The sequence below is a fragment of the Penicillium atrosanguineum genome (genome assembly GCF_028827265.1).
Source record: "Penicillium atrosanguineum strain IBT 20685 chromosome Unknown utg000008l_segment0_segment0, whole genome shotgun sequence".
Lineage (NCBI taxonomy): Eukaryota > Fungi > Ascomycota > Eurotiomycetes > Eurotiales > Aspergillaceae > Penicillium > Penicillium atrosanguineum.
The window spans coordinates 3017992-3031965 of NW_026623140.1; the positions used below are offsets into that span (position 1 = coordinate 3017992).

The 13974-nt window shown below is 53.1% G+C and overlaps 6 protein-coding genes across 6 annotated transcripts; 4 read left to right on the top strand and 2 right to left on the bottom strand.

The window, feature by feature from the left end:
* Positions 1-75: 75 nt before the first annotated feature.
* Positions 76-1842, top strand: ish1 (double-strand break repair enhancer MSC1; the record flags this gene model as incomplete). Its single annotated transcript, XM_056890721.1, has 5 exons — positions 76-160; positions 220-270; positions 327-474; positions 525-1316; positions 1368-1842. 5 exons carry the CDS (start codon positions 76-78, stop codon positions 1840-1842), a joined length of 1551 nt encoding a protein of 516 aa, XP_056737212.1.
* Positions 1843-2190: 348 nt separating this feature from the next.
* Positions 2191-2778, bottom strand: N7443_010666 (cytochrome b5-like heme/steroid binding domain-containing protein; the record flags this gene model as incomplete). The annotated part of the gene is made up of 3 exons (XM_056890722.1): positions 2191-2421; positions 2473-2710; positions 2762-2778. The coding sequence occupies 3 exons, from the start codon at positions 2776-2778 to the stop codon at positions 2191-2193; spliced, it is 486 nt and encodes a 161-aa protein (XP_056737213.1).
* A 654-nt stretch (positions 2779-3432) lies between these two features.
* N7443_010667 (uncharacterized protein) lies at positions 3433-4963 on the top strand (the record flags this gene model as incomplete). Its single annotated transcript, XM_056890723.1, has 2 exons — positions 3433-3566; positions 3619-4963. 2 exons carry the CDS (start codon positions 3433-3435, stop codon positions 4961-4963), a joined length of 1479 nt encoding a protein of 492 aa, XP_056737214.1.
* Positions 4964-5435: 472 nt separating this feature from the next.
* On the bottom strand, positions 5436-5759 carry N7443_010668 (translation machinery-associated protein 7; the record flags this gene model as incomplete). Its single annotated transcript, XM_056890724.1, has 3 exons — positions 5436-5533; positions 5589-5678; positions 5738-5759. The coding sequence occupies 3 exons, from the start codon at positions 5757-5759 to the stop codon at positions 5436-5438; spliced, it is 210 nt and encodes a 69-aa protein (XP_056737215.1).
* A 516-nt stretch (positions 5760-6275) lies between these two features.
* On the top strand, positions 6276-8795 carry N7443_010669 (putative serine/threonine protein kinase (Prp4); the record flags this gene model as incomplete). Its single annotated transcript, XM_056890725.1, has 3 exons — positions 6276-6976; positions 7044-7267; positions 7336-8795. 3 exons carry the CDS (start codon positions 6276-6278, stop codon positions 8793-8795), a joined length of 2385 nt encoding a protein of 794 aa, XP_056737216.1.
* Positions 8796-12441: 3646 nt separating this feature from the next.
* Positions 12442-13728, top strand: N7443_010670 (serine/threonine-protein kinase; the record flags this gene model as incomplete). The annotated part of the gene is made up of 2 exons (XM_056890726.1): positions 12442-13039; positions 13118-13728. The coding sequence occupies 2 exons, from the start codon at positions 12442-12444 to the stop codon at positions 13726-13728; spliced, it is 1209 nt and encodes a 402-aa protein (XP_056737217.1).
* Positions 13729-13974: the final 246 nt, after the last annotated feature.

Below are 13974 nucleotides of genomic sequence, written 5' to 3' on the forward strand. Positions count from 1 at the left end.
GCTACCTGGAAACCCCCATACTGATCCTTCGCAATAGCTTCATAGAGGCTCTACCCCACACGGAAAACAACAAACATGAAGTTCAATTTTGCCACTGGCCTGGTGTGTTTACTTGCTACCACCGAAGCTGTAGGAGCTTCGAGCTGGTGGAGCAAAGCTGGTAAGCTCGTGCTCTCGCAATGGAACTGCAAATAAGCTGTGGAGCTAACGTCATCGCAGTCTACAACAAATGGCACGAAACTGAGCTGGAACGATGGCTCTCCGACCACGGTACGCTTCTTTTTCTGTCGGTCGCGTCACTAGTAAAAACTAACATTGCATAACAGACATTCCTTACCCCTCCCCCGCCGACCGCAGGGATCTCGAGAACCTTGTCAAGTCCAACTGGGACAGCCGGGTCCAGAAGCCTCTGGGCCAGGCTTCTGACACCATCTCGGATGAGCTTCACCAAGCGAGAGAATGGGTCTTTGACACGTAAGCTATCCTCCCTCCTCATCATTGAACAATCATTGATCCATATATAGCTGGTCGGACTCCCAGCTGAAGGCATTCCTTGATCGCCACGGCATTCCCGCCCCTCAACCCCGCAAGCGCGACGTCCTGATCAAGACCGCCCGCGAGAATTATGAATCCGTTGCGAACAAGGTTGGCGAGACCGCATCCTATCCCGGTAATTGGCTGTATGAACAATGGACCGAGTCCGACCTCAAGGAGTGGCTTGATGAGCGCGGATGGCCTGTTCCCCAGCCCACCACCCGGGACCGTCTTATCGCCTCTGTCCGCCGCAACTCTCGTCTGGCCAGCTCGCAGGCCCGTAACCTCGCTTCATCTGCAATCTCGTCTGCCCAAGCTGCCCAGTCCTCTTTGGGCGATGAGTTGTTCAATGCCTGGTCTGATTCCAGGTTGAAGGAGTTCCTTGACGAGCACAATGTCAAGGTACCCCAGGGCTCGAAGCGCAATGAGCTCATTGCCCTTGCCCGCAAGAACCGCGCCTATCTCGTCGATCAAGCTGCTAGTGCCTCTTCTGTTGCTTCTTCCGCTGCTTCGGATGCCTTTGGCGCCGCTACCACCCGGGCTGGCAACCAATATGCCAAGGCTACTGATGACGTCAAGCTGAAGGTTGAGGATCAGTTCGACGCTGCGGCCAGCACTTGGTCCGACTCTCGCCTCAAAGCCTTCCTCGATGCCCGTGGTGTCCCCGTTCCCCAAAACGGCAAGCGCGATGAGCTGCTTGCCAAAGTTCGCTCCAGCGCGCACAAGGCTTCTGGTGGATGGAATGAGTACAACTTCGATACCTGGGATAAAGAGCACTTGATGTGAGTTTTGCCCTTTCTTTTCTTATACCCATAAGCTAACATGCATCTTAGCAATTACCTGTCTGCCATGAATGCGAAGGCCGCAAAGAAGGCCGATGCCTCTCGTGAAGAGCTGGCCAAGCAAGCTAAGGACGCATACATCAAGGCCTCCAAGGCTGGTGGCGATCAGTACGCCTCAGCTACCTCCAACCTCGCCGTGGCTACCGGTTCCGCCAAGGACACTACCTTTGACAGCTGGACGCACTCCGAGATCAAGAAGTATCTTGATTCTTACGGCATCCCCGTGTACCAGGGCTCAAGCATCAACGATCTCCGCGCAGCTGCTCGTCGTCACGCTACCTACTTCAAGTACGGTACTAACACCCCTCAGGACACCATCTATGCCAAGATCATGGAGACTGTCAACTGGGTTGTTGATCAAATCAAGGTCGGAGCCTCCAGCGGCCGGGCCCAGGGCCAAGAGGCGGCCGAAAAGGCCCGCGCGAAGGCGTCTGAGCAGTCCCAGAAGATTCGCTCGGAGCTGTAAATGTTGCGCTGAGCTGGAAAGTGGAGGGATGTCTCGTTCTGCGATGACGATCTTTTACATACGATGATTATGACTTTGAATTTGGGAATTGCTGGCACTGTTTCTCGGGAGCTTAGTTATGTCAATAATAGTTTAGTCCCTAAAATGAATCCTGTATCGCCCTGAAACCGGGCTCGTTTATTTACAGTGTGAGCCTCGGCTAAATTTTGTAAGCATTGCAATGCTAAACCCCGAAATCATACATGTTTTTTTCTGGGCACGAAGTTGTTCAATGTTTATGCTAAGCACCCATTGTCCTTGTATCACCCGCCCAGTTCGAGCTTGTCGTTATCGATATGGGCTGCCAAATCATGATGCGGGCGCCTCGGGATCTCCCTCGGCAACCAGCTTGCCAACAACAAGGTACTTCTCCGAGAAGCGCTCCTCCCACGACTGCAGGTTCTCCAACTGGTCGGCGTCCAGATCCTTGAGGTCATCAAGGGGTGCAGAGAGGTCTTTGGTCAACATTTCCTCGTCGAAGCTCTGGTGTGCCAGACCGCGCGACGCATCGCGGCCCGCGAAGTTCTCGTACGGTCCACCCTATCCATGATCAGTTAATGTCCTCAGCATCAATGTCCTGAATCCACCTACCGGGCCGTAGAAGTTCTTGCCGGGAGTCACGTCGAAAACTCGGCCACGGACGGCCAGGAAGACGGGCCGGTCGCCCTGGCCATTGAACTCAATCAGGGTCTTGGGGATGTAAGTGCGGAATACTATCGGCTCCGGGCCACGGGGGAGCACGACGGGAGGCTTGGGGCGGAAGTGCCAGTACAGCAACACGACGAAGAGAGAGGCGAGGATCAGGTTGATGGGCGAGGCGATCGACATCCTGCTCGGGTTAGTGGTTGCTCATGTACGCAGAGCAACTCGAGGTACGTACACTTCGGCCTGTGGCATGGTGCCTTCTGCGATGAATTAGCAGCGATTCGCCGGCCAAGGAGGGAAGGTGGAAGGGGGATCTACCAGTAGCCATTTCGAGGTAGAGGGAATTTGCAACCTTGGAATGGGTGAGGTTCAGAGTTTATAGAGGTGTGCCGGAGGCTGCGGAGAAAGATGTCATCCCCACCCCACGTGATGATGTTTGATGCACCCATACTACTTCCAACGACTTCCGTGTACTTCCTTAGATAGGGCAGGGTACATGGAATGACTGGAGATTGGCGCTCCTCGGGCTATATTAATAGACGCCCGGGAGAGCCTAAGTCCCACAGTTGAAACGACGTCAACCTAGTTCGGTCCCTGAATCCATTGTTTCAACTCCACTCGTTAGTTAATCGCCCCCATTTTAATTTATTGCCCACTTAATTCAGGTGAATGCCATGCTGTTCTTGCAGGGCCTTGGAGATTCCCCTTCCTTGCGGTTTCCAAGGTTCTGACTTGGACTTCAATCCCCGGCTCCTTCCCTTCTCTTTGTTTCCGTGGTAAACAATTCCTCAGGCCTACTTCAGTCTCAGACTAGCTCTCTTTCTTTCCCACCACTCGGAGCTCAGACAGCAGCTCACCAGGACGCCGATCTGCAACCTCATCGCAAACAGCCCATCGCAGACCAGTATGTGGTCTAAACGACCCTTTAATCGAACAACACGACGTCAGATTAGCAACCCCATACCGGCCGAGGCACTGGGGCCGGCTCCTGCGGATCATGCGCCGGACAAGCCTGCAAAGGATTTGCCTGTGCTGCCATAGTAAGTGTCTCAAAAGACTACCCGATATTTCCGATTGCTCATTACTACATAGTGACTTGGACTCGACCTTGCACAGCCAGCCTAGCCACCCAATCGTCTTACCATATTCGCGCGATGGTGGAGACAAGAGATATTCGGCTGTATCGCCTTTGGCATCGCCAGTAGGATCTGGGAAACGCGGTAGCGGAAGTAGCAGCTTCTCCGTCTCGCCGATCGACGATAACGATCAACTGCCCCGCCACGAGCGCAACGACTCTCGGGCCTCTGCGTCTGCATCCCACCGTTCGCTGAGTGCTTCCCATTCGCTTGAAGTCTTACACCCCACAGCGAAGACCGTTCAGTTCACGCCCAGTCACGACGACTTCTCGGGCGAGCCCAGCCAGCCTGGAAAGACAATACTAGTCAACCCGCAAAATACAAGCTCCCACAAGGCCTCCGCACCACACACCTCCAATCTTCTCCACTGGGGACGGGAACAACTCTACCCCAAAAAGAAGCTCACCCAGGCCCGCAACCGAATCGGTAGTTCTTCGAAGAACGAGCCGCCACAGCCAGAGTCCAGAAGTCGGTCATCATCACGCGTGTTCCCACTTGGAGAGCATTCCAATCATTCAGGCTCTATCCACGGAGAAAGTAACTTATCTACGCTGGGCTTTGTTCCATCTGTCGTGACGACGATCACCGCTGGCGGTCCAAAGTCATTGCCAGAGAGACCGGCCCCAGGGAATCCTTTGGTACCTCCCAAGAGCAGCCGCCGTTATCTGCCAGAGCCCAAATTTGACCCAGGACTTGACGAAGAACTTGAAGACATGATGCAGCCCGCACAACCAGCTGAGCAGTTCGGCGTTGTCAACACCGTTGCCGGAGATGGCATCACGCTTGAAGCCCCGATTCCGAATGAAAGTCCACGCGGCAGCCTCAACTTCGAGAACGGGTCAACAGATGACCTCTCTATCATGTCGCGACGACGCCCAGTTCCCAATGCAAAGCCGACTTCGAAGCCGATATCCAAAAAGCCTGTACGAAAGCCTACTCCTTCAGAGGCAGGCCGAGCATCAGTCGTGGCTCAGCCCCCTGTGAATGACCAACCCAAAGATGCTCAGAGTCGCATCGAATCTCTCGAGGCTCGACGAGATGAGCTTGCAAAACGCAGATTCGCCTTGGAGACCGTGATCAAAGAGTTAACCCGCGTCATTCAGCCCACCTCTTATGCATATGACCAGGCTGCCAAGGCGGAGGTGAAGAGGAGTGTGCAGAGCATCGAAAATGAGATTGCAGAGATCAAGAGGGAGGAGCACGAGCTCGGTATGAAGGTGACTCGGGCCTGGAGACGCTTGGACGAGAAAGAGAACAATGGCGATGGCAGTAACCTTTGGGTCAAGCGCGTCACTAGTTAGGTGATATTGCTTTCCTTATGGTTACTGGTGATTTTTTGACTCCCCTTGCTTGGTACCCTTTATTTATTTTCTTGCCTGATTTGGATACCCGGTCGTTTTGCTTGCAAGCGTTTTCTCTCCACTTCTTCTCAGAGCTTCAAGTTTTCTCAAGCGTTCTGCTTCTTAGCACAGGCTTGTCGCCACGGATACCCTCGTTTATGTGGGCCACTTGTGTTTAATGACAGGTCTTGACCTTTTGAATATTCCTACTTCAAAACTAAGCACGTGAGTGCGTGAGTGGATCCTATATTCGTAATGTGTAAAGGCGACGTTGAAATTGGAGTCTAGGAATGTGGAAAAGCAAAAAGTGGCGCGATGTAAATGCAGGAATGGTATTTGCTGTAGTTCAAAGAATATATGCCACCCTCTTCGCTCTTATCGGACATGGCTCGTTTGGATCGTAAAACGGATTGAAGGTATTCGTGCGATCCGTTTATTTCTTGCCAGACTTCTTGATACCCTGCTGGCCGGTGTTGAGGGGGCCCTTCTTGCCCTTGGCGGCCTCCATCATGTCCTTCTTGGCCTTGGCATCTATAGGACGAGTCAGAAGGATAGCTAACTTGTGTAGATGGCGATCAAAACATACCGGCTTTCTGCTTCTCCTTATAGGCGAGCTCATCCTCGTCCAGGTCCTTCTTCTCCTTCTTGGCAGCCTTCAAAGGCTTGACCTTGCCACCTGAGTTGTTGTTAACGAAGATCGATCGATGTGCGCCTGAATCGCGAAATTTCACAAACCTTCTCTGCTAGCGCCGCCCATTTCTGCAGGTATGGATTTATAGAAAGGACTGGATTTGAGACGAAAGAGAGAGAGTGAGAGTGAGAGGGAAAAGGAGATTGTCGCGAAGGCGAAAGAGGGAAAAAAAATTAATCCCCGACACTTATCGAATTGAGGGGTGGTCCACCGCTTACCTAAATCGGGCTAACGCAGAAACTGGCCCGATTCAGCATGAGATGCCGACTTCTGATCTTGCTTCGACACAGTTTATCATCACCTGGCTCGGTGCAAATTAACACAATTTGCGCGTGCCGATCACCTTTCCAATTGTCTGCCCTCTCGACTATGCGCTTGGGATAATCGAAGCTTCTAGGCTTTGGTGCGAAGGCAGGCCCTCAAGCCGGTTGGACTTTCAACATTCCCGAAGATTCATTTCGTCTCTGGAGCTTGCGCTAACTGAGTGTTTCTCATTGAAGCCTCCTCCAAAGGCCGAAAAATAGCCATTGCAAGCAGAGGAGGAAGTGCCGGACCGTTACCAGCTCGCGATAAGTCGGCAGGATGACGTCGCATCGCAAGTCAAGGTCCCCGTCGACCCCTTCTGAGGGTGAGATCATCGAATCGGGTTCAGAGATGAAGGCAACTGCGTCAAAACCTCCTCTTAATGGCACCAGCGTTGACCGTCCCCCCAGAGCTAGTTCACCCTTTGCATCACTGAAAGGCAGTGGATCGCCCCGTCGACAGAAGTCATGGACCAGGTCGCGCTCGAGATCCGGATCTCGCTCGCCATACCGGGATAACAGAGGCAACAAGCGCAGGCGCAACGATGACTATGATCAGTACGAGAGCCGATCCTCCCGCCAGGAACCGTCGCGACGTTACGGGTCGAGATACGATGACAGACAGGATGACCGGGGTGCTCCCTCCCGCCGACCACGATCTTACTACGACTACGATCGCGAGGAAAGCTATGGAGGAGGTCTGAGTTATACCGATGACTATGATCAGCGCAAAGACAAGCGACAGCGAACCCGAAGCCGATCTCCGTATCGCCACGGGAGAAAGCCCAAGCAGTACGATGATCTGGAACCCAGGGAGAGCTCCATGTCTCAGGCAGGTAGCAAGGGACGTGGGTCATCGGAAAATGTAGTGAGCGAACATGGAAAGACTCAGGCTGGTGCGCGGGACTCCAAACTGGGTGCTGAAACACAAAAGAATCAGGTGCAGCGGACTCTTCCGAGACGCGCTCATTTTGCCGACGAGTATGTTCATATCTGGCTTTTTTTTTTCTAAAAAAATTAATGAGAGCGTGACTAACAGTTCATACAGTGTCGATGAACCTTCTACATCAGAAGCTGTTGAAGAATCGCAACCAGAACCTGTCGATGAAGCTGCTGCTCTTGAAGCTCGCCGTAAACGTCGCGAGGCAATCCGGGCGAAATACCGAAGCCAGGCGTCCCCTCTGCATCTCCAAGCCCCGCAAGTTGATACAGATTCATCTACCCCAGGTTCGACACCGGTTACTGAACTCGCGGGTGCGCAAGATACGACAGGTAAGCTCAGGAATATCACACGGACAATTTTGACACAGACTGATACTCTTTTTTGTCCACATTTTTAGATTCCTCTCGGTTGTCTCCATCTCAACCCTCTAACGAGCAGCCAGGTGAAACATTTCCAGATTTCAGGATTGGCAAAGACACGGATCTCATCAACCATGATGCACCCATGGAAGGGTCTGAGAAAGACGAACCCTCTGCCGCAGACTATGATCCGACATTTGATATGAAAGAGGAGAGACAAAAGCATGGTGTTCAGAACTCCAAGGATGATGTCTCATCCGCGGCATATGATGAAACGCAGGCCACCAAACAAGACATCCTCATACCGGATACTCCACAGCAACCTCCTCAATCTAAGGCGAAAACCCCTTATGATATGTTCGCGGAGGACGATGATGATGATATGTTTGCTGAGGAAAAAGACGATCATCCAGCACACGCATCAGCAACAGCTGTTCCGCAGGCTCAAGAACTCGATATCAGCATGATGGACAACTGGGACGACCCCGAAGGTTATTACAATACCCGACTTGGCGAGCTGATCAATGGTCGCTATCATGTGAAGCAGGTGCTGGGCAAGGGTATGTTTTCATCTGTTGTACGAGCTTTGGACGAGAAGACCGGACAATTGGTTGCTGTCAAGATCATCCGTCAGAACGACACCATGCGCAAGGCCGGTATGAAGGAGATCGGAATCCTAGAACAGCTTCATGAAGCCGACCCAGAGGACAAGAAGCATGTCATCAAATTCGAGCGGTACTTCGATCACAAGGGCCATTTGTGCATGGTATTCGAGAATCTCAGCATGAATCTTCGTGAACTGCTCAAGAAATACGGCCGTGATGTCGGACTGAACTTGCACGCCATCCGCGCCTACGCCCAACAGATTTTCCTTGGCTTGAGCCTTCTCCGCAAGTGTAACATCTTGCACGCCGATCTAAAGCCCGATAACCTCCTTGTGAACGAAAATCGCAACCTGCTCAAGGTCTGCGATTTAGGTTCTGCATCCTCCGCCTCCGACAACGAAATCACTCCCTACCTCGTCAGTCGTTTCTACCGTGCCCCTGAAGTCATGCTAGGTATTCCCTTTGACTACGCCATCGACGTTTGGTCTATCGGCTGCACACTCTTCGAACTATACACAGGCAAGATCCTCTTCACGGGCCGAAACAACAACCAAATGCTACGCGCAATCATGGAATGCCGCGGTAAATATCCGCCCAAGCTCCTGCGCCGCGGATCTCTCGCCCACATGCATTTTGACGACATGCTCAACTTCCACAGTATAGAGGAAGACAGAATCACCGGTCGTCCCGTGACCCGCATTATGGATTTCAAGAAGCCCGAGCGCGACTTGAAGACCCGGTTGATGGGTAAGGGGACGCGCGGCATGGCTGATAGTGATGCGAAGGATTTGACGCTGTTTGTGGACTTCCTTGATCGGTGTCTGACTCTTAATCCTGAGAAGCGGTGCACTCCTGCGGATGCGTTGAAACATCCTTTCTTGACACGGAAGTAGAGTTGTTGTGGACACATATGTATCTTAAATTCTCGAACAAATTCATGGCCAAACTATATCCTAGCATGAAAATCCCCGTCTTATCGCTACCTCCGCAAGGTTTCTACCTCTTGCCGGTGAGTAGAACAGGGCAAACTGTCTCAACCTTGGTAGACTGGAGTGTCCAATGGAGCAATCTGAGAATGATCATAATTCTCTCCATGTCTACTTTGGTATGGTTCCCTCAAAATTGGAAGGAAGAGCTCTGGCTGCGCCTTGCCCACTGAGCTAGCTAGCAGTTGCCCGGGGCGTCCATTCTCCAAGCCCCGATGTGATAGTGGTCCTATATGGAAAGACCTTTTCAGCCGATCGATCGATACCGCAAAGCAGGTCCTTGACCAGTAATGCCATGAACACCGTAAACCTTGGAAGCCCTCGGGGCGGCGGAATTGTTCCTATAGGACGATTTGAGGCTTTTCTAGCCGATTTCTCAACCCTTCTAGCTGCATGGAAGGTGAGACGGGGCGTTATCTAGCGCGAAGTGGCAGAGTTTGAGCTTAGAAATAATAAGCAGACATGACATCGGCTCGACCGTCAAGCTATTTCGACCTTGTCGTGCTGTGTGGCCCCATTTGAACCCTTTTGCCAGCCTTTTCGCTGTGTACTGCCCACTCGGCGTCCACTTTCGCGGATTAGAATCAGGCGAGATTAGTTGTGACACGGGTCGAGTAGAGAAAGTTTGAATTGAGTAGATCGTAACTGTTGATTCTGAGGTATCTCGGTAGCTCTAGCAAAGGTTGTATGATATACACTACAAACTTGAATATATACATATCATGGCACTCGTCTTCCGGGCGGCACCCGAGGACGTGGTTCAGCTGCATCCCGTACAGCAAGCTAGTAGTTTCATGCTTCCATTGCCCAACTTCACCGTCTCTACAATCTGACAGTGCTCCAGGCATATTATGATGTACCAACTCCAGTTAACCCTCACTTCTCAGGCCATAGTGGATGCCTCAGGACGCATTGCGCCCGGGCAAGTCGGCAGTGGAGGCGTACAGTAGTCCGTGGCAACGCTAGAAACCCGAAAGCAGCCAAGTAGCCCCAGGCAGAGGCAAAGGGTAGCGACATGGGCACCCAAGAACACCAATCACCTGAGTTTGCCGCATCTAGGCTCCCCAAACCATGTGTTATGTGGCGGGAGCGGGCCCCGGGAAATACTTCACCGACCTTGGCCTTGGCCTTCACCTTGACTGAACACAAAGAAAGTGCCGAGACTATCTCAATGCAGCCAAACTATAAACCGCCTCCTTCCGCATCCAGGCGAACCTAAGGTTGCCACGAAGTCCCCAAGCCGCCCCCCCCAAATGTAAATTGCGAATTCAAATCCAAATTCAAGACGGTTCCTTGTCCCAGACCCACAGATCCAACATCGCACAGGCCAGCCTCCTTGTCATTGCTCTCCCCAGCTTCCTCGGATCCGAGGCTGATTCTGGATCTGCGCGGCGGTTCACACATCCACGGTTCACATCTTGATCTATCACAAATCATGGCCGCCCGTTATCCCTTTGCGCGGCCGGGGCTACCGGGATGCTGTCAGGTTTCCCCCTCGTTCCGTTTCCTGAAACGGGATAGTCACCCTCATCTCGAGTTGTTGGGGATGACGGGCTTGGGGATCGGTGGATCGTAGCCGATTGGGCATCTTTACGAAATTGCGTGGCCAGTTAGGAGTGGATTGGGGAATACGAGAGGGAAAAAGCCGCGAGTGATCCAGTCTGGTTGGATGGGGTGATGCAGCTTAGCGTACGGTACATGTAGATGGGCGTGCATGGAGAGATGCCAATTATTTACTCGGAGCATATCGCTTACAGCATCACTGAGGAGCTGAGCATCTGGAGGACGGCCATCCCATGGGTGGGAACCCAAGGACCAAGAACCCAAGAACCCAACAACCCAAGTGTGGATAAACAGGTGATGGCAGAGTGGGGGGGGGGGGCGCCGGGAGCTTCTGGAAGCTGATCTCCAGGGCTTTGCTTTGCCCCCCCCAACCCACGCCAGTGGCAAACGGAGAAGCAGCCCGACATCAAACTCACAAAGTTAGACAAAGTGATGATGTTGATGATATCAGGGTCTGTTTATTTTGTGGGTCGGTGATTCATCCCATGTCTTTATCCCCTGCGACCAGCATTCCGCCACCTGCAGGCCGATCATTGAATGGGAGGGTGGGCATTGTTCGCATTACTGTCATGGTCGGTGCATTGTCACCGGTACTGGGGTAGATAGTTCGTGACTAGGTGCATTCTAACGGTGATCGGCTAGACTGGTAATATGTAGGATGGAAAAGGGGTGTAGCGGTGAAGAGAAAGACAAGAGAGAGGGAGAGAGGGAGAGAGTGCATCACTCTGGGGTACATGTACATGGATCAACCGGAAGATGTGATGCATCGCTGCACAGATCATGTGATTCTCTGGACGGTGACTACGGTGACTACCCTGACTGTACGGTGATGAGAGGACGTGCACTGGGGTGCAGCCCCTAAGCGCCCGTCTGTGTCAAGTCGAAGAGTGTAAACTCCTGAGGCCACAGCCAGGGTCTGTGGGCCCGTGCCCCGATCCACTCGTTCTCGAAAACGAACGCCTTGGGCAAATGGTTGGCCGTGGCCGCCCTCCTTTTTATCGCCTCACTTTCTGCCCAGTCTGCCTCAGGTGGCCCTGTGGCCCTCAGGTGGCCCTCAGTACAAGGGTTACTGGAGAGTACAGCACATGACCCTGGTGGAGTAAGAAGGTCGAACAGGGTCAGACTCAAAACTAAGATCCAGGTCCAGAACGTCCAGAAAAGTACGGTGTAGATTGGGGGGGGGGGTACGACAACAGTCTATAATCCGGCCCCCTATTGGAACGTTCTGGGTGAAACGGGAGAAGTCAGATGTTTGGACCAGGCTGGGAGTGAGATGGAGAAACCGGATGAGGTGGCGGGGCTATTGCCACACGTCGAGTCAGAAGAGGACAAGGCAGAATGCAGGAAAAGAAAAAGGGGGGTGGGGGGGGGGGCCATAAGCCAGTCTGCAACAGTCGATCGTTCGACCCAGAGGTCCACTGTCAGAGACTGAGAGACTCAGAGACTCAGAGTCGGGGCCCCTACCAATCATGAACGCAGAGTGGCGTCTGCAAGAACCGCGACGACCGGGATGTGATTCGAGTCGAGCGGGTCTAATCGACCCGCACGGTATGCACACCGCTCCGTGGGGCCAACCGAGTCAACCGAGTCCACAGAGCCACGGTGGCCTGGGCTTTTGGGCTTGTCCACATGGGTCCCGCTGCGTGGTCCTTCGTCCTTCGTGGGCCACTCGACGCATCATCGATATTTTTATCCTTTTCCCCCCCCCCCCAAAACATTACTTCTATACTCTTTATTAACTGTGTTTCCCTAATCCTTCCTCTCCAACGCCCTCTCTCTTCTGACCTCGACCGGTTGATTACTTTTGATACTTGACTCTCCTTTTTGTTGATTGTTATCCTTTGGATCCTTGGACCCGTGGAATGGACTACCGTTGATTGCCCTGGATTTTTGGACCTGACCTAACAAAAACACCCCCTGGACTACGTCTTTTCTATATCCTTAGAGAAACAACCGGACTTTTGGATTTCACCCTTCCCCTCCTTTGATCATGTATCCGGCTATGCTTCCCACACCTCCTCCCTCTCCCATCCCCCGCTGCTATGCGCCCGAGGACCGGTTAGGATTCATCTTAGCCAACCGCCTAGAGCTGACCGGCATCCTGGGTGTCGGCGCTTACGGGGTGGTGTATACGGCCGTGGATATTCACACCAACATTCGCTATGCCGTCAAAGCCCTCAACAAGAGCGGGCTGGACCCGCGCCAACTGAAATACCAGCAGCGTGAGATTCGCCTGCACCACCTGGCCAGCCAACATCCCAACGTTGTTTCCCTGGCCCGTATCATGGATTCCCCGGATTGTACCTACGTCGTGATGGAATTCTGCCCGGAGGGTGATCTGTTCTCCAGTATCACCGACAAGGGTAACTTTGTCGGTAACGATCCTCTGGCCAAGCGTGTGTTCTTGCAACTGTTGGATGCCGTGCAGTTTTGCCACAACCTCGGAATTTATCACCGCGATCTCAAGCCTGAGAACGTCCTGGTGACGGACCAGGGAATGACCGTCAAGCTGGCGGATTTCGGCCTCGCCACCACGGACTACTTCACCTCGGATTTCGGATGCGGTTCGACTTTCTACATGTCGCCTGGTAAGCCATCACCACCCCCCCCCCCAGGGGAATATATTGCCCCGCCACATGAAACCAAATCTAATTTATTCCAAACAGAGTGCCAACAGACCAACCCCCGCCCCATGTCCTGCTACTCTTCAGCAGCCAATGACGTCTGGAGTCTGGGCGTGATGCTCGTCAACCTGACCTGCGGTCGCAACCCATGGAAGCGCGCTTCATTCGAGGATTCCACATTCCGGGCGTACCTCAAGGATCCGTCCTTCCTGAAGACTATCCTGCCCTTGTCCACGGAGATGGTGTGTATCCTATCGCGCGTATTCGAGTGCGACCCTGCCAAGAGGATCACCATCCCGGAACTGCGCCAGCTGATCGTGGAGTGCCCCTGCTTCACGGAGAACCCCATGGCCCCCTGGGTGCAGGACCCAATTCCAGACTGCTTCGTTCAGCCCTTCGTGCCCGTGGAACCCCTGCATGCCCAGCAGTCCGGCTCCTCCTCGGACTCTTCTCACTACTCGGACTTCTCCGAGTCTGCCGCCTCTGTCTCATCTGCTCTCACCGAGGACTACACCGACTACAACTGCATGTCGCCCATAATCTCCCAGCAGGTCCAGGTTCCGGACTGTAAGGTCGTGTTTCCCCATTCCATCTGTGTGGATCACTCCATCCCCGCGGATACCTTCACGGGACACCCCATTCCGGTCTGTTGAATTTGAGGCCACCCGCATTCTCTCTCTCCCCTTCACGCAGCTGCAACGACTATTACGCCCCTTACTCTCTACTTGACTTTTTCGGAGTTTCTATTTGCATTCGACTATCTCGGCACATTACCCACATGGATTCCCCTCCCCCCTTTCTCCACCAAAAAGCTGCCAAAAAAAAATAAGGTCTACTCGAAAACTACCCTGGACTTGGCCAACCAGCTTTTTAATTTCACCCTGGACATATTTTCCACT